The 21,903-nt window shown below is 53.8% G+C and overlaps 9 protein-coding genes across 9 annotated transcripts; 2 read left to right on the top strand and 7 right to left on the bottom strand.

The window, feature by feature from the left end:
- Positions 1-946: 946 nt before the first annotated feature.
- Positions 947-1,677, bottom strand: Z517_06627 (uncharacterized protein; the record flags this gene model as incomplete). The annotated part of the gene is made up of 2 exons (XM_013428366.1): positions 947-1,522; positions 1,615-1,677. 2 exons carry the CDS (start codon positions 1,675-1,677, stop codon positions 947-949), a joined length of 639 nt encoding a protein of 212 aa, XP_013283820.1.
- Positions 1,678-2,365: 688 nt separating this feature from the next.
- On the bottom strand, positions 2,366-3,659 carry Z517_06626 (uncharacterized protein; the record flags this gene model as incomplete). The annotated part of the gene is made up of 3 exons (XM_013428365.1): positions 2,366-2,969; positions 3,041-3,181; positions 3,262-3,659. The coding sequence occupies 3 exons, from the start codon at positions 3,657-3,659 to the stop codon at positions 2,366-2,368; spliced, it is 1,143 nt and encodes a 380-aa protein (XP_013283819.1).
- Positions 3,660-4,563: 904 nt separating this feature from the next.
- Z517_06625 (uncharacterized protein) lies at positions 4,564-5,864 on the bottom strand (the record flags this gene model as incomplete). The annotated part of the gene is made up of 2 exons (XM_013428364.1): positions 4,564-5,467; positions 5,578-5,864. 2 exons carry the CDS (start codon positions 5,862-5,864, stop codon positions 4,564-4,566), a joined length of 1,191 nt encoding a protein of 396 aa, XP_013283818.1.
- A 730-nt stretch (positions 5,865-6,594) lies between these two features.
- Z517_06624 (methylenetetrahydrofolate reductase) lies at positions 6,595-9,000 on the bottom strand (the record flags this gene model as incomplete). The annotated part of the gene is made up of 1 exon (XM_013428363.1): positions 6,595-9,000. One exon carries the CDS (start codon positions 8,998-9,000, stop codon positions 6,595-6,597), a length of 2,406 nt encoding a protein of 801 aa, XP_013283817.1.
- Positions 9,001-9,824: 824 nt separating this feature from the next.
- On the bottom strand, positions 9,825-15,249 carry Z517_06623 (uncharacterized protein; the record flags this gene model as incomplete). Its single annotated transcript, XM_013428362.1, has 4 exons — positions 9,825-11,043; positions 11,094-14,727; positions 14,780-14,828; positions 14,878-15,249. The coding sequence occupies 4 exons, from the start codon at positions 15,247-15,249 to the stop codon at positions 9,825-9,827; spliced, it is 5,274 nt and encodes a 1,757-aa protein (XP_013283816.1).
- Positions 15,250-16,208: 959 nt separating this feature from the next.
- On the top strand, positions 16,209-17,471 carry Z517_06622 (uncharacterized protein; the record flags this gene model as incomplete). Its single annotated transcript, XM_013428361.1, has 1 exon — positions 16,209-17,471. One exon carries the CDS (start codon positions 16,209-16,211, stop codon positions 17,469-17,471), a length of 1,263 nt encoding a protein of 420 aa, XP_013283815.1.
- Positions 17,472-17,509: 38 nt separating this feature from the next.
- Positions 17,510-18,257, bottom strand: Z517_06621 (thymidylate kinase; the record flags this gene model as incomplete). Its single annotated transcript, XM_013428360.1, has 2 exons — positions 17,510-18,051; positions 18,113-18,257. The coding sequence occupies 2 exons, from the start codon at positions 18,255-18,257 to the stop codon at positions 17,510-17,512; spliced, it is 687 nt and encodes a 228-aa protein (XP_013283814.1).
- A 277-nt stretch (positions 18,258-18,534) lies between these two features.
- On the top strand, positions 18,535-19,997 carry Z517_06620 (uncharacterized protein; the record flags this gene model as incomplete). Its single annotated transcript, XM_013428359.1, has 2 exons — positions 18,535-18,778; positions 18,844-19,997. The coding sequence occupies 2 exons, from the start codon at positions 18,535-18,537 to the stop codon at positions 19,995-19,997; spliced, it is 1,398 nt and encodes a 465-aa protein (XP_013283813.1).
- Positions 19,998-20,091: 94 nt separating this feature from the next.
- Z517_06619 (uncharacterized protein) lies at positions 20,092-21,693 on the bottom strand (the record flags this gene model as incomplete). Its single annotated transcript, XM_013428358.1, has 1 exon — positions 20,092-21,693. One exon carries the CDS (start codon positions 21,691-21,693, stop codon positions 20,092-20,094), a length of 1,602 nt encoding a protein of 533 aa, XP_013283812.1.
- Between the last annotated feature and the right edge of the window lie 210 nt (positions 21,694-21,903).

Below are 21,903 nucleotides of genomic sequence, written 5' to 3'. Positions count from 1 at the left end.
AAAAAAACCCCCCAAAAAGGGAGAAAGGGGATATGCAGAAACCCAGAAAAGAAATTAAAAAAAAATGTTTTGAGTAAATGCCCTTCTTTCTAGAATTCCACATTGCAAAGTGTCCCCACATTTCCATATTTGTAGATGCATACACTGTCCTCGGTGCATCTACACTACAAGTCATGGGCCGGCACCATGATCACTGATGTGTTAGTTCCGAGTTTCCCTGGGATCTGGGTCCAGAGCTCCAAGGAGGAGGACAATGGGGTGTCGGTCAAGAGACATATCTTCCGCCGTCGACGTTGAATCCGGCGCCACTGTATATCCCCGGCCAGAGTCAGCCAGAGAGCGAGTCAGTCAGTCAGTCGACCTGAGCAATTTTCATCGATTGTGACCATGTTTATCCTTTTTCAGGCAAGAGAGGAAGATGGGGCCCTAGGAGGAGAGAACACAACGTACGTGATATACCTCGCTTCATCCGAGGCCAGAAAGGCCGTCATGTTGGCGACGTCTTCGGGTTCGCAGAGCCGGCCGAGCGGGAGGGTCGCGAGGCGTTTGGCTCGTCCTTCTTCGTCCTCTTCTGTGAAGGTAGAGTCGACTTTTCCGAGGACGCGGGGGGCCCTGTATATAAACAACGAACAGAAAGGTTAGGTACATAGTAAGGTAAATCGAGGGCGAGGGAGAGGGAGAGGGTGTTCAGCTCTTGGTCTGTTCCGGCTCTTGAAAAAGACTTGATAATCGCCCCCCCTCCTTTCCTTCCAAGAGAAGAAGAAGAAAAAAAAGCCTTATTACTGACATGGGTGTGTTCCCAAACGACGGTCTCACGATATTAAAGCGGATTCGGTCTTTGGCATACGCGCCGGCGAGACCTTCGGTTGCCTGGAATCCCTCTCAATCACCACTCGGTCAGTCAACTCAAGTCACCATCACATCAGTTTTTTTCCCGGGGCAATAACTACCCATCCAAAACAACCTGGGTTTCAAAGAAAACCGTGGGACTGGACAAAGACCGGACAAGGAAAGACAGTAACTGATACGCACGCACCGTATCCAAAGCGCCTTTACTCGCCGTGTACCAGATGGTGCTGGCCCTCGGCCTCCTCGACCCAATACTCCCAATGTTGATGACATGCCCCGCCACTTTGCCGGCGATCCAGCACGGCACCACCACCTTCACCGTCAGGTACAGCGGCTTCACATTGACCTGCCAGACGCGGTCGAAGTCGTCCTCGGGCACGGCGTGCGCGTCGGCGCCCAGGTGCACGTAGCCCGCGCAGTTGACCACCGTGTCGGGCAGGGCGGAGAATTTCTCGCGAGACATCTGGAGGGCGTCGCGCCACGTCTGTTCGTGCGAGACGCTTCCTGTAAATGGGCAAAAATTCTGTGAGAGGGTGGTGGGGAGGGAGTCGAGTGTCGCGTCGTTGCCGGGCTGGTTGATGTCGATGCCGAGGACGAGGGCGCCTTCTGAGAGGGCTTTTTGCACGATCTTCAGACATGATATTGGCGCATTGTCAGCATGGTATTTCTCCCGCTGGGAGAGGAGAGCAAAAGGACAAGGACAAGCAGAAGACAAAGGCAATGAGAGTGTAGGTAGGTATGTAGGCATGTAGGTAAGAAACTCACTCCCCTGCCAAACCCAGATCCTGACCCCGTCACAATCATGACTTTGCCGTCTAGCCTTCCCATCTTGTTGGGTTTGTCTCCAATCAAGACCAAAATGGAAGACGTTGGCCGGTGCTTGGTTGCTTTTTAGTTCTCGGCCGGGGGCCCAGCCAGACACTTCTATCTCTTTACCACGCGGTGCGATGTCGAAGGTACACAAATACAAATACAAATACAAATTACAATCTATTTACCTCGGAGACAGGATGCTTTTTTCTCCAAACGACGGTCAAGGCTACTGGATTCGCTGAATGCCCTGTCGGGCTTTGGAATAACGGGATCATCTCCCCCACACTCCATCCGGTTCGACTCCAATAGATTCGGTTTTCGGGTGCGGGCAGAACATTGATTGATATACAAGTGCGTATGCATGTATGAATGTTATGGGTCTCGGCTATGGATTTGTCTCTTTATGTGGTGAGCGGCAGTGGCTCAGTTTCGGTAATGGACACTTCCACACTCGGATATGCTGGGTCGAGTTTTGGTCTAGAGGGTTAATCACTAATTACTCCCTCTCTGGCGGCCATGTTATATCATATCATACGGTGATAAATATTGCAGCATGCGTTACATGTCCCCGACTACACGAACCATCTCTGACCATCTCATCCCAGGAGTTTGGATTCTCCTCCCCACGCTGCACCTGTGTCCCTCTTCCTCTTGACTCCAATACTCACCTCCTTCCATACAATGTGACAGTTTGTTTACGAGCTCAAATATGGCCCGGACACTGCCCCCCTTGCAACGCGCCGCGAAAATCCCTCAGAAACGTCCACATGGTCTTCTCGCGCCACCCGCGGGCCTTCCAGCCGTTGGCCCGCTTGGGGTAGAGATCGACCACGCCGGCGATGGTGTCGTCGTGCGCGGCGACGAACCAGACGTTGTCCTGGGCGTCGGCGTCCTGTGCGCGGGCGATGGTGCGCAGCGCCTCGTCAAAGTCGCTGGTGAGCACGGGGTCGAAGAAGGCTTGGTCGACGGCGCGGCCGCGCGACGTCTGGAGGGTCTCGAGACTCTGGAGCGTCACGGTGCCCAGACCCTCGCTGGAATGTCCCGCAGCGACGGATGCCACGGCTGAAGACAAGCTCAGATGTTTCGAGGGCCGGAGCTCGCCGCCGTGGTGCGTCAGGTCGCCTCCCAGAAAGGCAAACGTGTCGGGGTTCGACGTGGTGCGGACGAGACCGCCCAGGTGGCCGATGGCGTGGCCGGGCGTGTCGAGCAGGTAAAAGGAGCCGTCGCCAAAGTAGTCGAGGGCGCGGATCTGGCCGACCTGCACGGTGGGTGTGTTGTCAAAGTCGATCTCGCGCAGGCGTCGACCGCTGCCAGTAGACGAGGGGTTTAGTACTTTCGGTAGAGCGACCCCTGTGGTCTGGACGGTGGGTGGACTTACTCCAGATCTGTCTGCCGTATCGGCGACTGAGGACCCGCTGGGTACGCTGGGAGGAATGCTTTGCCGAAGCCCGGTCCGACGATCAGGTCCGTAGTTGGGGGAAAAGGCTGGACGTCGCCTTGATGATCCCAGTGCCAATGACTAGACAGCGGTGATATTAGTTCCTTGACAACTTTCTCCCTCAGAATTATCAGTCGTTCACGATAAGCTCGATAACTCACCTCCAAACCACAGCCTCGATGTCCTCCAACCGCAACCCTCCCCCCTCTGAGCCGGCACTCTCGACCAAAACCTCGGCCGTCGTCTTGGGCACCTCGACCACCCACCCAAACGTTTTCAACCTCCCCGAAACCACGGGCGGCATGGCATAGACGTCCTTGGGCACGCCGAGGTCGAAGAGCACCCTCCTCGTCTTCCCTGAGACGGTGGTCTCGATCAAAAACGACCAGCTCGGGACTTTGGGGAACGTGTGGAAGGTCGGCAGACTCGGTTTCACCAGGTGGTCGGCGCCGAGACCCTCGATGGTGCCGGTCGTGTCGACGATCCAGAAGTTTGCGACCGCGCCGGGGGGGACGGGGAAGAGGTGGCCATCCACACCTACGGAACTTGTGGACGTCATTGTCTCGGTCCTGATGTCTGGGTTCTGAGGTTTGTGTAAAGAAAGATTTCTCTGGTCGAAATACCCTGTGTGTAGTAGTGTGAAAGAGAACTTCAACTACCTACACAGGCATTACCGAACCTGACAAGCACTTTTGTATCCTTCCAAGAAACTATAGGCACGTTGCTACCATGGACAGAACGCCATTTGGAGAAGAACCTTCGAAGCAAACCCCAAATCCACCGGCAAACGAGACAAGAAACGTATCCCCGTAACCCGCACAACAACGTCGAGATATAGCCGAAAGCTGATTCTGATGGAGTGGAAGCGGGGTGAGGAGATGGCATTCTGAGCGAGGTCTTTTGAACCGAGCTCACCAGACAGGGTGTTTACTGGAAAAAGATTGTTCTGATATCTATTATTACTGATACCCACCTAGTCTGGTAATGTTGGGAACTGGCTGACTGGCTGACTGGCTGGTTGGGAGGTTGGTTCGATCTACATCTACCCCTTAACACAGCCAATGTAGACACGCTACAAAGAATCGCATTGCCCAGAATTTTGTTATTTCAAAGTACATACAGATTCGCCAAGGGCGTGTATTGCCTCTCTTCTTCTGGTTCAGGAAGAAAAGTGAAGCTGGGCGATCGTAAAGATTTTATACCTCGCCTCGTCAAGCACTGCAAGAATACCCATATAGCCATGTACTTGAGTATATCATGCACTCTTCCCCCTAGTCTACCACGGTAGTATCGGTTCCCGTCCTACTTACCTACCAGGTAAGAGAGGCCGAATCGACATGTCCCTTCTATATCTGTCTATATATGTATAGCTGCTATCATGCACCAAATCCGGCCTATAATAGAACCATCCCCCAATCCCAGATCCCAGCATCGCAGTCTTCAATTTTGACTCACTCGACATTCTAAGCCGCCGTAGCCCGCCAATGACTCCGCAAGCCCATGACAGTCGCCACCAGACTCAACGTCGAAGAGATGCCCTGGTTCATGCCGCGAATACCCTTCGGGGGAAGGCTGATGTGCAGAGCGATCGGGAACCAACACGCCGAGATGAGGATTTCGTTCCAAAATTTGCGATAAAACTCTTCGGTGGCGGCTTCACCCTCCTCCCCGTCTCCCTCCCCCTCTTCATGTCCATCACCGTCTGGCTCTCCACCACCCTCTCCATGTCGATGCGTACTCTGCCTGTTGCTCCTCCTCCTCCTCCTTCTCCCCTCCCGCCTCCTCACTAGGTCCGCCTCCCTCGCCAACCGGAGGAAATTAGTCACCACGCCCAAACACCACGCCCGATAACTCCAGACGGCCCAGCGCGCGAAGCCGCCGCGCCTCTCGACCAGCGACGACGCCGACGCGGGCAAGAGCCCTTTACTCTGCAAGTGGCACAGGTTCTCGACGGCCTGGAAGACGATGTATGCGTGGCACTGGACGAAGAAGAGGCCGCGCAGGACGGGGTCCAGGGCCTGGATGGCCGGGTTGGTCGTGGACATGAGGAGGCGGAGGCGCGTGTAGAGCGGGATGAGGCCCGTGAGGCGCTGCGACTTGCGCCAGTCGGAGATGAGCGAGGCGAGAGACGCGAGCGAGGTGAGTACAGGAGGTGCCGTGGCGGCGATGGCGGCAACGGCGGCGGCAATGGCAACGGGCACTTGCTGTCCCTGTCCCTGTCCCTGTCTCCGTCGCGTGCGCGTTACATATCGAGAGACCAGCGCAGACCACCACACTGGAAGTCGCACCGAGAGGTATATCGCGAGGTTTGCCGAGAAGTTGATGGTCGCGAGCAGCGAGCCCAGCCCGGCAGTCGTTGAGATCAGTCTTTTAAGTCCTTGGTGTCAGCCGTGGAGATTCGTCTCTCTCTCTCTCTCTCTCTCTCAGGGTACGCGAGTACCACTGATAAAAATCAATACAATCTACGAGGTACATACTTGTTCAAGCGCACGGCAATCTCGTCACTGCCACTGCCACTGCCACTGTCACTTTTGGCCTTTGCCTTTGCCTTTGCTCCTGTCGTCCCTGGCCCCGTCTCTGGTAACGGAGGTTCATCTGAATCTGCGTCTGCAACAGCCTCTGCCTCTGCATCTGCGTCGATGTCTGCATCTGGGTCTGCCTTGAACATCGGATCAACGACATCTTGTTCCGTCTCGTCCATATCCGAGGGACTCGCGAGGGCGGCATCCACGTCCGCGTCCGCGTCCGCACCAACACCTGCCATCTTGTCTCCTGGCTGGTAAAGTCTCACCGCTCACAGGACAACGGGGCACCTTGATCGTTATCGACTCGAGTATGCGGTACTGTCCATCTAGCCACAAGGGTTTTTCCTCATCCAAGATCGCTGGTGTTGGTGTTGATGTTGATGCGGGTCCTGGTATCTGGTGGGACGCGCTCGGCGTTTCGGGTAACTACAAGTAATAAGCGATAAGGGTACCTGATCTTCAGCCGAGGCTCTGAGAATTAGATTCCGGACTAGTCAAGTTAGTCTGCCGTCCGAATCGGGCTGGATATACCTGCAACTCTCAAGTAATTATGCTCAGGCTGAAAACGTGTTGGAGCCTTTGCGAGTAATTGGTTAGAAGCGAACTGAACATCGTTGGCGAGATGGGATCTAAGAAAGGGTTCGTGCCCAGGGGACCAGAGGTACGAGGCTGGAATGTCCTGATTTACTTGAACGCATTGCAGGGTAGTTGGCGAGGCTGCGGTGTTATTTACAAGGCTGCACCTTGTCAGGGGTTGTCGAGTTACATCAGCAACTTTCCCGGATCACTTCCAACGCGAAATGATTGGAAAGTATCTCAAACTGATGGTTGGAGCTGTGGCAGATACAGACCAGAGGGATCCGTCTTGACTGGGACAAAACCTCGTCACCGCTGGCAGGCGAACGATGACAAACCTCGCATGTCTCTCTTCCCCATATTACCAGGTACTGTTCTCTGGCCACCTTCACACTAAGTCTTGTCATCTCCATCCTCGCCCAACAATATCCTCCATAGCCGCCCCCCTTCTCCCTTGCCACCGTTATGTCCGCCGCGGAACCCCTGTCCGACCACATTCACCAAGACATTATCCTTTCCCATCTTCTCCAAAAACACGCTCTCGGGGCTTCCTCGGGGAAAGCATCGCTTCCATTCATGCCATATCGCGTACGCTTCTTGTGCCCAGGCACGGAACGATTCGGCCTCGATGATGGTCGGCGTCAAGATTTCGCGCGAAGGAAACACGCCCCAGGTCACTGCGTTGACCGTATTCGTTGGCGAGGAAGTCGAGGTTGAAGTAGCGACTTTCTGATCTGCACCTGGTGAAACAGAGGCTGGTTTGGAGTTTTCTTTCTCGGTATCTGCGGCTGCCCGTGTCTTCTGGTTTCGAGCTTGGTCCCGAGCTACAAGCTCACTGCTTTCAAATAATCCCTCGGCATCGGTCTTCATCCAGCCCAACACGTCGCTCCCGTGCTTCATCAGGCGTGGCCGCAGCTTGTCCTCCCATTCATCTCGCCCACAGAAGAACTCGACAAACGCCTTTTGAAAGACGAATCCTTCGCCTGGAGGACCCCAGCCAAACACAGGATCAGAAGAGGGCGCGCCGTCGACGGCGGGTTGAGAGGCAAGCGTCCAATAATTCTGGCGACTGATGAGGGATATCAGCTCGGCCCGAATCACGTCTGTCTCAGCACGGAGCGCGCTGGAATTCGTAGAGCCATCGGCAGATCCCTCTCCTGGTGAAACGAGATCGGGATCGATGTCATCACTCCACGGCACGGCCGCTAGCTCCCCCAATACGTGGCGTCTAAACAGTTCCGTCACATCCTGTCTGCTCCTCGGATAGCCCCACAACTTTCTCGCCATCAGCGGACTGACTTTCAAACTCGGTCCGTAGCCATCAATCTCCCCAAACGCAGGCGAGTGCGAAGGGCCCCAACGCCCATTAGGAAAATCGTCCCACGTCGCTTCGCGCCCTAGAGAGCCTTGTCCTTCCGATATGAGCAAGCTATGCTGCCGGGTGGGAGATGCGGCAGGAATTCCAGTCCCACGGTCTGTCGCTAAATGTTGAGACGTCAATTTCAAATTTGGATTGGGTCCCAGTCCAGGAGGGTCACTGTCTGAGTCAGGTCGACGAGATTCTGTTCGGGGTTCAGATCTCCGATCGGTTATTACACGGTTGTGGGGCTGTGCGTTGACAGAACTTCTCCTTCGTCGCACCAAGCCAGAAGGTTGCTCTTCGTGCCTATCTTCCCCCGGCCCAGTCGTGACGATGGCCGGAGTACTATGTTTGCTGTCCTCGACAACCACGTCTGAATCAGATGCCGAGTCCCCATCCTTGTCTTCAACACTCCCTTCACTTGAGATTGTGGGAATCAGCCCTGTTCTCTCTAGGATGAAAGATACACTCTTCTCCAGATTCAAGGTATAAAAATGGAAACCTCGAGGAAGTCCTTCTGGCTGCGTCAACGTCTTCATCTCCTCAACCAGTTCTGAAAGAATGTCAACCCCGACCTTCTTGACCGCCTCATCGTCCGACTTCACACGTTCGATTCGCTGGGAAATGTCCTCGGGCAGTCTTGCGTGGCTGAGCTTGGTGATCCGTTTGATGATTTGGTAGGACTGGATGGGCATGAGACCGGGGATGATGGGGATCTTTTCAAACAACCTCTTCCCGTCTTGGTCGGTGTACCCTCGCAACCTCTCCTCATATGCGGCGTAAGCTGCAATGTCATAGGTGAGCTGTGTCATGATGAAATCGGCACCCGCTGCGACTTTCTCGGCAAGATAGGGTAGATCATGTTCCACGCTCTGTTTCCCCTGCTCTGGGTGCGATTCGTCTGCATGGCCCTCCGGATAACCCGCAACGCCAACTGCAAAATAGTCGCCATGCTTGCGCCGGATGTATCGTACCAGGTCCACCGCCCACGTAAACTCTTGGTTGCTCTCTGTCCCCGACCCACCACTGCCACTTTCACTATCGTCCGTCGAGGTGGCATCCTTGTATTCTTCCCGAGGAGGGTCTCCCCTCAGGGCCAAAATGTTTCTGATCCCAATCTCCTTGGCCCCTTCCAGTGCCTCGTCAATCATATGTCTCTTCATGTTCGTACAGGTCAAGTGCAGCACTGTGGTGAGCCCGATTTGTCGTTGGCATACTTCGGCTAGTTCTAGGGACTTTGTGGCCGTAGAACCGCCTGCGCCCCAGGTAACTGTGACAAATAGAGGGCGAAGGGCCGTCGCCATGCGAGCAAGACGCGCTTGGAGGTTGGAGAAGCCAGAGGATGTCTTGGGAGGGAAAAATTCGAGAGAGAAGTAGTAGGAAGAGGGCTGGAGGGTGGAGAGGAGCGTGGGCAGACGATCATCGTGTTCAGAGGCCATGGTTCGTGGTGGTGGTTCTTTCTAGTTATTGCGCCTTGTCTTCAGATAGTGCTCAGTCGACCGCTCAGGACTGCAGGCGTGTCAATGGCGACAGTCGTGTGCGCAAAGCAATTCTGGGGTCGTGGATGACTCTTCAAGGATGTTTGAGATAAACTTCGGCCAGCTCATATATTCTCGGTGCCACATTCATATTCCCCTCCAGGAGAGAGGCAGATGAGACCACTCCCCAGACCGTGCAGTCGAGTTCCTGACAATTTGCAAACTGGTCGCGGGGGAAGTTGTTGTAGGTGAGCAAGCAAAAGGTGCCCCGCGACAACATTTTGCCAGGCGGCGCCAGTTGAATTTTTGAATTTGGTCAATGACGCCAATGCTCAACTGCCGATGTGCGGCCCCTCCACGCATCCCTCAATGGCTTCTCCGCCATATTCTACGGAATACAGTAGGTTGTGTACGCATACAAAGACGATCTCTTGATACAAGAATATGGCATGGCTAACAACAATGAGACCCGCGACCCTTGTCTCCGCCTCAGGTCTTGTACACGCCTTCATAAGGATACAGCTCCCTCCATATTCTTGCCCATGAAACCGCCTGTACCATGTCCGTCACCAAGCCTCCATATCAAGTGGTCGTTCTATGAGTCGTGATGATGGGATAGTTCGTACACATCAGTGCCACCCTGAATACAAAGGCCCTGCCACAGTCCACCATGCTAGTTCCATATAACTCCTTTTCGTAACTCGCCAAACATGCTGTACCCCCGTGCTGATGGTGGTTATCGATATTTTCCTCTTGCGCGAAACTCCCAGGTGCCCAGATCCCTCTCAACCCTGTTCGTCCCCATTGATAAAGTCGTCAAAATGCTTCGAGACATTCTCCCCATCCTCCAAATCGGCATGGTCGTTCACTGAATCGTTGCTCGCTGTCCGAATCATATCAAGCGCCTCACTCGCATGTCCGGCCTCTTGTTCCAGACTCGGCACAGGATCATTACTCGTGTCCGCATCTGGGTTACTCATGTCCATGAACATGTTGTCGTACTCACCGCCTCCAGCCGGAGAGCCGCCCCGGGCAGAGTTGGGTGCACTGGCAGACGCGTTGGTGAGGCCGCTTCGTAGGTCGTCTTCGGCATCCAGACCCAAACCAGTTCCTGACCGAAACATTGGAAATGAAGGGTCGTGGTTTCGTCCTTCCGAATTGTCTCCACCACCAAAGGTAGGCATCATCGGATCCCTTAGCTCTTCGTGTGGCGCCTCCCTTGTCGGGCTGAACAATGACGGTGAGTGGGGAGAAAACGGGGAAGGTCGACGTTCTGCAAACGATGACCCAGATATATACCCGGGGTCGAACGTCCTACCAGGTCCGGTATGATCGCCGGACTCTTGCCTCTGCATAGCAGATGAGCCTTCACCGCTTCCACCGTTCTGACTGGGGCTCGCGGCAGAACCCGGAGCAGAAGGTGACTGTGTCGAAGGCTTGGGAAGTAGAGGTCCAGTAACAAAGGATTCCTGTGTCTTTCTCCGCACGTAGGTCTTTGTCCGCAAGTGTGGTGGAAGGTCCTCTGGTTTCTCAACTCCCAGCTCCTTCATCAACTTCTGCTGTTTGGTCGGTCGGGGTTTTCGTGTCGACAAGCTCTGGTCAAGGATTGGGGGTGGTTCGGGAGCAATGGGCTGCCATTTGTGAAGCTCCTGCCGTAATACATTGGTCTCGTAGGCAAGAAGAACTTCTGCGCCCTCAATCTTGCGAAGGTAGAAGAGCATTTCTGGCATCTCCTCAATTGTCCTACAAAGTTGACTGCCAGTGGTATACCGCAGGAGGAATTCTCGGAATGCCTGCGCTTTGTCGATTATTCGCTTGAGAAGCTCCTCCTCCTCTGGTTGAAAGGGAAGATCCTGGATTTCATCTTGCCAAGCTTGTAGATCTTCGAGTTTTGGTCGGGCAGCATCGCGGGGAATCTTGACTCGCCAGTCGCAAATAGGACAGGTAAACATCTCGCATTCCTTGACTTTTCCTCTGGCGAGCTTGAGGCACTTTGCGTGGTACCTGAATGAAAGTTAGTCGAAACCAGACAAATAGTCAATATTGCTGCTCACCAATCATGACAGATTTCGCACTCGATCATGAGCCCAGCCTCGGGTTGACGACAGATACAGAAAACAGGTTTCTCCTCATCCCCAAGCGTCCCCTTCTCCTGGCCTTCGACGGGTGTGGCTTCTCGTGATGCAGGCTCAACCGGTGGCCTGAATGTATCATTGAGGTCGAAGCAGTAGTTGTTCTTCTCCTCCACAAACTTCATGTGTTGTTCGAGGATGTGAAGCGGAGCGTTGGCCTTGCCAAATAGTTTCTTGCCCCGTCTCATCCAGTCTTCGTGTCTCCTCAATTCTTTCTCCAGGTCGGAGGCGCCGTGAGGTTTGCCATTGAGATCCTCAAAGCTCTTGACGACATCTCGAACATGCGCATACAATGGACGCTTTCGGAAATCGGGGTCGTGGCTTCGTTCGACCAGTGTTATGATCTGACGTTTCGCCTCGCGATTCTTGGCGAGAATGACATCCATCTGCTCCAGAGTCTCCTTGTTGACGGGGAAAACCTGGTTCTGCACTTGGGAATGCAACGACTCCAACTGTGGGTAGTGGACATCCTCGGCTGCCATGACTTCTTTCGCCTTGATCTCCCAGAACTCACCTTGTCTGACCACTTCAGTGAGAAATAGGATTTCCGGCATCTGTAGCGAGATCTCCAATTCCGAAGCACGCTTCAAGAGCTCTTTGCAATCATCAAGTGTCTTTGATTGCACATCTTTCTGGACTTGTCGGACCTCTTCGAGCCAGTGAGTCCGCGCGTGAACTTGCTCCAAGTTTGTAAGCTCCGGCATAGCAGCCATAAATCCGCGACCTTCCTCAAGCAAAGCTTCCAACTCCTCGGAAGATGCTTGGTGTTGACCCGTGAGGATGCGGTTCACGTTTGCCCGCCATTCATCAACCACGGTGACTTTTTCTCTCAAGCTTTCGAGCTGAGGTGCGCTGAACCCGAGCAGTTCTCCATCTTCAATCAACTCCTTCATGCGTTCCACGGTGAGTTGTGGCTCGGTGTCTTTGTCCTCTGGTCTGCCACTCCGCAACGAGGATCGACGCCAAGATTTCTCATTTTTTCGTCTGTTTTGCTGCTTCCTGGTGAGGTACAAGTTCGCCTCATCCACCCATTGGTCACACTTTTTGACGAAATCGGCCAGATCGTCCAGTCCTTTCAAGGTATATGGTATCTTCTCGCCCTCTGACAGCAGCGTGTGCATTGACTTGAGCGCAGGCCGAGCTTCGTTGGCGAGTAGAGCCTCTACCTTTGCCTCCCATGCTTCGGGCACGTTCGCTTTGTCAACCACTTTCTGAACAATATTGCTCAGTTCTTGGTTGGTGTAGCGGACCAGGAGACTATGATTGGGTCCCCTCAGCCTTTCACTAGGAGAGTCTGAGCAGCAATCAGACACTTCGGCATGCAGAAGACATGTGACTTTGCCGCTGCGGTGACATCGGAATTGTGAAAGGTAAGAAAACGCTTTACAATAACAGCACTGATATTCTTCCTCTTCAAGCTCCGCATTCTCGATCTTGATTATGAGACCGCATGTCTCAGACGGTTCAGGAGCCAACGTATCGAACGTGCAGTCGTCGTGCGGAAAATGTCGTTTGTGCATTGCCACAAAACCTTGGCGCTCAGCCAATTCTCGAGATCGAGTTCGTTCGAGCGCCGGTCCCAGCCACTTGGCTGTCTTGATTGTAGTATCTGACGCCGCCGCAGTAAAGAGAAGCTCATCATGAGAGAAGCATGGCTGACGGCGGAACTCCTGTAACCGTTGCACGCCAGCCTCGCCAAACGGTTCCCAATCGGCGGGGGCGAAGTTGACAGCTTCGTTGAAATTGAAACCATGATTGAATCCGGCATGGTAGGCTTGAGGGAATGTAATGACGAACTGACCCGCGCGTTGGTCGAGCGCGTAGACCTCAACCCCAGCCTTTCTCAGCTGATGTGGAGGAAGAATGGTGACCAACTGAAAGAGTAAATCGGGCTGCGTCTCAAACAATTCCGGTACTGCTTTGCGCATTGCATCCTCAAAACGATACGCATCTTTGCCAGGGATGCCGTACCACGTCTTGGTTGCACCAAAATGTTGATAGTTTGCCGAATATGCATAGTGATCCTCATTGTGCCAGCAAAACGTCGAGAAACACATCCCCACATACAGCCATGGCACTGTCATGCCGGAGATATCACCTTTGATGTGTCTAAACAACGACTCTTCGAGGAAAGGCATGACATTCAAGTTCCAAGGGTCTTTCGAATAGGGATCGAGAGGGTTTTTCTCCACGGTCGGGAAACCGCTGCCATGAGTGGTCGAGTGAATGTCTGCGCCGTACTCGACTTCGACTGACTCCGTGATGTCTTCAACGAGTCTCCAGAATTCCCGCTCGACATCGTCCTCGGTTGGCTTTCTTGGTGTATTGGAAACAGGGTCAAAAGGCATCCGGGCGGCAAAGTAGTTATCTTTGAAGTTGTTGGCCTTTTCTTGAAATTGCTTCAGGGAGTAGATACTGCCTTCCTCGAAACCATAGTCATTTGTCCCGACCAGGCATTTTGAACAGTGCCAATCATATTCCGGCATATTGTTCAACGGTGGCTCAACACAATGCTTGTGATAGCCTGAATCGCAGCTATCACAGACAAGGATGCTCTCCTTGTTGTCCGATTTGCCGCATTTGTCACATTTCTCGCCATGTCTCCGAGGTGCCGTTTTGGTGCGCACTTGGGGGGTTGTCGGGCGCATTGCTGGGATGTGGTTACCGGGAATCGTGGGCATGCCATCCTTTTTTGGCCTCTTGCTTCGTCTGCCATTGGCGGCGTCTCCTTCACCGTCTAGTCCCTCCGAGCCGGACTCGCCGTTGAGACTATCATGGCTCAATGTCCTCTTTAGTGGGTTTGGAGTTCCATTCGGTATTGAGCCACCAGATGAATGTATTGTCGTGATCGTAGGTCCGTTAATGGCGGGGAAGGATGGAGCCGCACTTTGAACTGATGGCGGCACGCCATTGACCTCTTTCTTCACAAGGGGAGGTGGAAGGGTATTGACGGCCGTAAAACCCGAAGGGCTATTCACCGCGGTGAAGCCACTGTTAACTGCCGTGAAGCCCGAGGATGAGACTGGTCTAGGTTGAACGGCAGGGGGCATTGATGAGGGCACAGGCGGCTGCGGTTGCGAGGGTGCAGGAGAGTTCTGTACCTGTGGAGTTAAAGGTCTTGCGGGTTGGGGCTTTGGAGAATCTGTCGCTATGCCGGGAGGAGCAGACTGTGGAGGTGCGTGGGAGGCCATGGGCTGATGGGGCATGACCGATGGCGAGTACGCTCCACCGTTTTCGCTATCTAGCTGCTGTTGAACGCCGGGTTTGGCATACTTTAGCCATTCCTCGTAGGGATGCAACCATCGTTGATAGGAGTTCTTGAGCGATGTAGATAGCGACGACATGATTTTTCCACTGTATCCCAAATCTCTCCCAATCTCGGCCCACTTCTTGTCTTTGCAGACGCGTTCGAAGCCACCTCTGACTTCGACAGCTTTCTTGAGTTTATAGAGATCAAGCGGACGCTTGTCGACCGAGGGAAACCGGTTGAGATGTGCACCATATTGTTTGTGAAACTTGGCCAGCTGGTCTAGGTAGTTGAGGTTTGTGCGGTTTCCTGCAACACAAGTAAGAATAGGTGCATCATATGGAACTAGAAGAAATCCCACCTCCTTCGACCAGATTTATCTCCTGGCGCCGAGTGCGAAAATGGAAGCGCTATAGCACGTCAGCATGCATTTCCACCCAACATTCCTCGACTTCTCACCTCTGTATCAATAGCGAAATCCGGATTCCAGTTGTCTGGCGGGATTATCTTGCAAATACCATACTTGCTGGCCTTGTCCGAGATACTACGGATATATTCCATCGGATCGCGAAATTCTGCCTCTGTAGGTCGGAAAGTCGGTGCCTCGGGTAGGTCATGAAGTCTCCTTCTCGCAGGGGGATCGCGAGTGTAGGCGGGGGCTTTGCGCTCAACGGTTCGCAAATCAAGAGGTGCTGCACGGCGGGCGCTGTAAGGGAACGAGGGAGTGGCCATGGTGGCAGGAGGAGCACCATTTATTCTCGAAACGTTTGATGATGGCTTCACAGTCGCAGCCGGTGGTGCAACACCACCAGTCGAAGGTGGAGCGACCATGACTGCGACAGGTGGGAAAGCCCGCTCAAGCTGCGGAATATGCTTATTCGATAATCGTACTTGTACCGAGTACAGGGAGGATTCGGAGGACCGTCTAGTCTACTGTGTTTGACCTCGAGCGCGATGGTGGATGAGAGCTTTCGAAATTGATTGATATTGATATCGAACAGGAAAAGGCGAGAAAAACGAGCGGCAGGGCGGGTTGACAAGTGAGTTTGCCTTTGGAGAGCCTTGTAGAGGGACAAGGAATGGATCGCAGGATTAGCCTTGAACTCTGAGCTTGAGGGCCGGCATGCTAAGTGCCAAAAGAGCACTTTAAGGCGCAGTGGCTCACATGCGGAGTGAGAAGAGGCTCTAGTTGCGAGAGCACGAGTGGTGGTGTGAGAGGGAAGGATATAAGTTTGAGAGGGCCGAGAGACAAGTACCAAGTGGATAGATGGGGATCGTCGGGCAAGCGCGAGAGAGAATCAAGAAGAGGCTCCAGATGCACCAAATGCTCTCCAAGGGCAAAGAACCTGGACCCAGCCTCGATTGGCTGGTGCAGGTTCATTCCTCGTTGGTGACTCGGAGGCTTGATCAATTCTGCAAAACTTGCCAAGAATCTCGGCATTTTGCTCGCCCCCTCATCCTGCACCAACTGATCGCTTGTTCCCGCTTCCAGTTGTATGGACCTCCACACTCGACCTCATCCAGTACGAGGTAATAGTAAACATTGCGTGAACATATATCCCTCAGAAATACAACAAGACAGCCCTCGACTTAGACATAAGCACATACGCCACGTATCACATACCCATCGACGGAAACGCTCTAGTTTGTTTACCGAGCTACCCATATTAGATCGACGACCCATTGCCACCAATCATGTGTCCCTGAGCGCGATTCTCATCTCCTCTTTGCTCCAAGCGCCTCTTGAAGTTAGCGACACGTCCACGGGCGACATCGCATCAAGAGCGAGGATGGATATCAAGCCCATCCCCGCCTTCTACTGCTGTTATCTCCTCCGCTCTACTGTGCGGCACTCAAGCCTCTACGTCGGTTCCTCGCCAGACCCAGCACGTCGTCTTGCTCAGCACAATGGTCGAGTTCAAGGTGGCGCCGTGCGGACTTCCCGCGCCAGCCTTCGTCCTTGGGAAATGGCCTGTATCATCGCCGGGTTCCCCTCCAATATTGCAGCGTTGCAATTTGAGTGGGCATGGCATAATGCACACTTGACGCGCCACATTTCGCCGGAGCAGCGCCTCTCCTTTGCCACAACCCGAACGAAGACCTCCAAAACCGGGAAGGTCACCAAGAGACCGGGGCGACCAAGAACTTCTTTGATTGACAAGTTATCAAATCTCCATCTACTACTGCGAGCACCCTATTTCTCCAAGTGGCCACTCGAAGTGCGCTTCTTCTGTGAGGATGTTTATCGTTCGTGGTCGACCTGGTCCGGACGCGTTGACGCTCAGATCAGACCGGGAATTAGAGTGAGTTTTGACCCGGCAGAACCCATGCCTCAACAGCCAGACGAGGTGGAGTTCACCTCTGCTCAGCCGCACCCGACCCAAAGGAAGAGGAAAGCCGATTTAATCGGAAAAGGTGGTGTTGAAGGTGTTGATCCAACATACGCCCGACTCAGGGGTGTCTTTGAAAAGAGCCAATTTCTTCTCGATGAAGGCGATAATCAGAATTGTTCGGTATGCAGAGAGACGATTGATCTTCGCAAGAGCATCTTCGTCATCTGTCACACGCACGATTGCCAGGGCATGTCACATATCAGATGTCTCGCGGATAAAGCTCTGCAGGAAACCCAGTCCACTTCAAATATCGTCCCAGAAACTGCGACATGTCCGAGCTGTCAGCAGGAGCACGCTTGGTTGGAACTGATGCAGCAGGTCACTCTTAGGAACAGGGGCGCAAAAGAGATCCAAAAACTCATGGGTAAGAGGGGTAAAAGCACAGCGATCGCGGCAGCAGAAATAATGGAGACCGACAGTGAAGACGATGTTTCTTTAGACAGCGAAGAAGAAGCGCTCACCTCTAAAATTGTAGTTGATGACGCTGAGATTAGCTGTGACGATGGGGACGATGAAGACAGGCTGTCCGTTGCATCTGCCGACTCCCTCACAAGTGTGGCGTCCAACGTGTCGAGTGGACTGACGGTTAAGCCTTCCACTGGCACGAAAGATCCTAAGAGGCTCCAAATAGTTATAGAAGATAGCGAAGATGAAGGATGACCACGGCAACCCTGATTCCAGTAATGCCGCTTTACTTCTCAGGACCTTCTGTCGAGCAATGGGCCCAGTTTCTGCAGGCTGTCAGGCGTAAGAGCCTCGTTTATCGTCGAGCCTTGAACGATTGAGAGAACTTCTGTGGCGACCTCGTCCATCGTCTTCCCGGCGTCAATTTGATGAACGGCTATTCCATCAAGCCTGGAGAGCAAATCCTTGAACAAGCCCCGGACACGAGATTGCATTTCTTCTTGCTCGTACCGCTCGGCACCGTACCCACCACGTTTGGCAGCATCAGCAGAAGAAATGTCCAAGAAGAACAACAGGTCAGGCTTCAAGAGGCCGATTTCAGGGGCCCACGCCCATTGAAGCGATAGATCTGGGATCTGCTTTGCAGCCGAATAGACAGCCCCGGAGAATGAATATCGGTCGACTATCACGTTGACACCGGACTGAAGGTCCAAGGAGATGGATTTGATCGCTTCCCACCTGTTGGCACTGAAGATTAAGTGGATGGAATGGTCGTCCTGCTGAGCTTCGCCAGTCAAGTAGCTGTTGATCATCTGGCCCGTAGGCGTGGTTCGATCTACGCGGAGAGTAATCAGTTGATTATGCTCTTATATGATTAATATCTAGACTAGACAGACCTGGGAACTTGACATAGCGGGCTTTCAGGCCTTGCGACTGGAACTGCTCATGAAGGCGATGGCACAAGCTGGACTTCCCGGAGCGATCAAGGCCCTCGACCACGATAAGTCTACCTCGTTTCGAGCCTGTAATAGCAACTGCCATCTGCTCGACTCCTTTCGTTCAAGCTGGAGCAGTCTCTTGGACAGAGTTATTGAATGTCAAGTCGAAGAATGCCAAACAGAAGCTTGGTGCGAGAAAGGGGCGTGGGGGTAGAGGTTATTTGTTTGTGATACGCTTCGCAGCGGCATTTGTACTCCGCCGTGCCAGTGTCTACGGCAGAGTACTAGTGACGTATAGGCAAATGCTAGCACTCATTTCACCCATGCTGCCCTTTCAAAATCCGCCAGACATTTGACTAGTTACCATAAATTATGTCGCCATGGAGCTTGTAGGTGGCGCCTCACTTACTCAAACACCGGAGGATATGTTCAAGTTTGTACTTCAACAGACGTCCATACCAGAGTGCGCCAGCAGGCTAGGCCAGTTGACACTTCGTGGACGACATTCGATATCAACACCGCACTATGTCGTCCCAACTTCTCGGGGTGTGGTTCCTCACCTGTCCCAGGATAATCTGCAGAAACACACAAATATCTCCGCCGTATATGTCCCTCTAGAAGATTGTACGTTTATCACTTTCAGCGTCATGCTGGATTGCTGACTTATGTGGCTTACAGTTGGTGGATAGTCATTGAGAAGTCAAACGCAAATGCGCCATTCTACAATACTCCCGTACAAGACGGAGAGTCCCCATTACGTCGGTATATTGGCCTATCCGACAGGTGTATATCCATCTTCGGCCCGCGCAGAATCCCAAACATACCTTGTCCGGCCCACAACACAAATTCATCCATTGCGATCTCTACATCTGTTGGATTCAGATTCCTCGAAGTTGAACAGTATCATGAGGCGATTAGAAAGTTAAAGGCCGACATTTCAACCAGCATCGCTGATTTGATCAGCACAAAGGAAGCGAGTGCTAAGAGAATAGAAAAGAGCGTGGACAGAACACACGCGTGGTTGCGAGATTTCGTAGAGAGTGCAGTGGAAGGCGAAGGACTTCCTTTCTTTGCGACAATACCACCTCACGAACCACAACTTCTGTCCTTGTATTTCGCAGATTTGAAGGACGAATACAAATCTCACATATCTGGGCTGTGCGTCTATTCACCCTCGACAGTCGTGGAATTGCCAGACGTTCTCCGAGATATACCGACGGTCTGCCTGACTGATCCGTCGTCACCCCACGCTGTACTCGCTGCAGTCGATGTTGGAGTCGATCTCTTGACAGTTCCTTTTGTGACACAGTCCTCTGAACACGGCATCGCCTTGTCATTCGCCTTCCCAGGGTCTTCGGACACCCTCAACCAACCCCTCGGGATCGATCTCTGGTCCACCACCCACGCCACTAACCTTGGTCCCTTGAGCCCCAAATGCACCTGCTACACCTGCACACGTCATCATCGCGCATATGTACACCATCTCCTCCAAGCAAACGAAATGCTCGCCTGGACACTCCTGCAAATCCACAATTTCTCCGTCATCGACGCTTTCTTTTCTGCCGTCCGCCAAAGCATCAGGAACCGGACATTTGAAGACGACACGAGAACATTCGGTCGTGCGTATGAATCCGAGTTGCCAGAGCAGACAGGCCAGGGACCAAGAGTGCGAGGATACCAGATGAAGAGCGTTGGTGGAGGGGAACCGAAAAAGAATCCCAAGGTGTATGGGAAGTTGGATGATCAGATGCAGAAACTCGCAGAGGCGCAGAGCGGAGTCACTACCCCAGACGGCGATGCGAATGATATTGAAGCTCACGGACTAGCGAAGAAGGTCGAATGAGGGGCCTTCTCTAAGAGAGTTGTCCAAGCAAACATAAGACCCCAGACACGCAATAAGATCGGACCGTCGCCGTAGATCATATCTAATCCCTAACCTAGAGATCTCTCACTGCTTCCCTCAACAGCGGCCCAACTTGTTTGCGGCTCTTAGTCGTGTCTCCCATCCACCAGATCTTCCATTTGCCCTTCTCAGCCCACTTCTTTTTCAGTGCGTCAACAAGTCTCTCGGTCCCGCCGCCGCCGCCGCCGCCGCCATCTTCGGCAGCCCACTCGGCCAACCGCAGCTCATCGCGGCTCTTTGTCTCGAACGCGTCAACGGCGCCCTTTGCAGCGTCGTCCAGGACCAGCACGGCGACTTCTTTGCGCCCGTCGCCCGTGCGCGTGAGCATGCAGAACACGCCCAGCTGGCGGGCGTCGTCGGTGGCGAAGGCTTCGATCTCGGCGAGCAAAGCGTCGGCGTCCCCCGCGTGGGCGACGAGCCAGGAGAGGGGTTTCACGAGGCTGGAGATGCCGATGTTGATTTCTTTACCTTTACCTGTGCTAGTGCCAGTACTAGTGTTACCACCGGCGGTAGCAGTGCGCTCGGTCCAGGCCTTGTAGTCGCGATCAAAGACTTCTTGCATGGTCAGCAAGTCCAGAGAGTTTGCTTTGGCCGTGGAGATGCACGAGAAGAAGGCGTCGCGGTCCCATTCGGCGCCGCCTCCTGCTGATCCGGAGCGCGTCTGCGATGTTTCCCCCCGTATCTGCGCCGTGCTCGTCGCGATCGTGGATTCCAGAAACCGCGCGACCTCCCTGTCCGTGTCGAAGCATTTGTCGCCCTTGGCCCGCAGGTTCGACGTGTCGATAAGGATCGGGGCGAGGGCGAGTTTGGACAACTGCGACAGGGCCTCCGGGTCGATTTGTGGAGTGTTCTGGTTTTGCTCGTCAGACTGCTGGGACGTGGGGGAGGGCCACATGCCTTGCTTGCGAAGGTGCGTGACCACGAGGCTCGTGCAGCTCCCTATCCCGGTCGTGACGATGCGTGGGTCCGCATCCTGTGACACGTAGTGTTCGTCAACGTGGTGGTCGATGCAGCCCGTGACGTTAAATCTAGCGGCGACGGCTTCGTCCGAAAGGCCCGGTATCGAGGGCGCGTTGTGGTCGACCAAAAAGAGGGATTGCTTCGCGGTCGGATCCGGCTGCTGCGTCTCGGGGTTCTTGCTGGACTCGTAAAATAGCCTATGTAGCGCCGATCCCTTGTCGGCTCTGATGTCCGCGATGGTGACGAGTTCGTTCAACGCATCAGTCTTGCCCTGCTCCGAACCGTCCTTGCCCACTGCGTCAGGCGCATCCCCCGATGCCAACCGTATAGCGACCCCAAACTCCGGCCGCAGTCGCCACAGCTCGCTGGATCTGACGGACGGAAGATTCAGGACCGGTATATACGCAGGTCTCTTAGAATGTACCGCCCCGTTTCCAGCGATGTTGTAGCAAAACGCGGTCACCACGGCGGAGACGAAACTGTCCAGATCCGCTGACGGGTTGCCCATGACGACGACGGGTGCCTGCGATATGCCATTGACGCTGACGGAGTTTATAGAGCTTCGGGACGTACTTTGGCTGAAAGCCAGACTGCTCATGCGCGAGAGGTAAGATGTCAACGTCCGCATTTCATGATCCGCATCCGTGTGGTCCTCGCCCCTGCGAAGATCGGGCATTTGCGAGAAGAGTCTTGGGTAGAAAATGCAATGCACGTGAGAGAAGCATGGGAAGTACAAGTAGGAGAAGGACTCAGCGGTCGGGACCAGCTAAATGGCTATGAGGACTTGCGTATGGATTCTGTTGCTTTCAAGGCGGGGAGAGTGAGAAAAAGGAAAACCACAGCCTCGTAGCCTCGTCGCCGATCGTGACGTAAGGCTGTGCGTGCG

Source organism: Fonsecaea pedrosoi, assembly GCF_000835455.1.
Source record: "Fonsecaea pedrosoi CBS 271.37 unplaced genomic scaffold supercont1.4, whole genome shotgun sequence".
In the NCBI taxonomy this organism is placed as follows: Eukaryota; Fungi; Ascomycota; class Eurotiomycetes; order Chaetothyriales; family Herpotrichiellaceae; genus Fonsecaea; species Fonsecaea pedrosoi.
The sequence above is the reverse complement of the archived record's forward strand: the minus strand, read 5'-3'. Positions and strand labels throughout refer to the sequence as shown.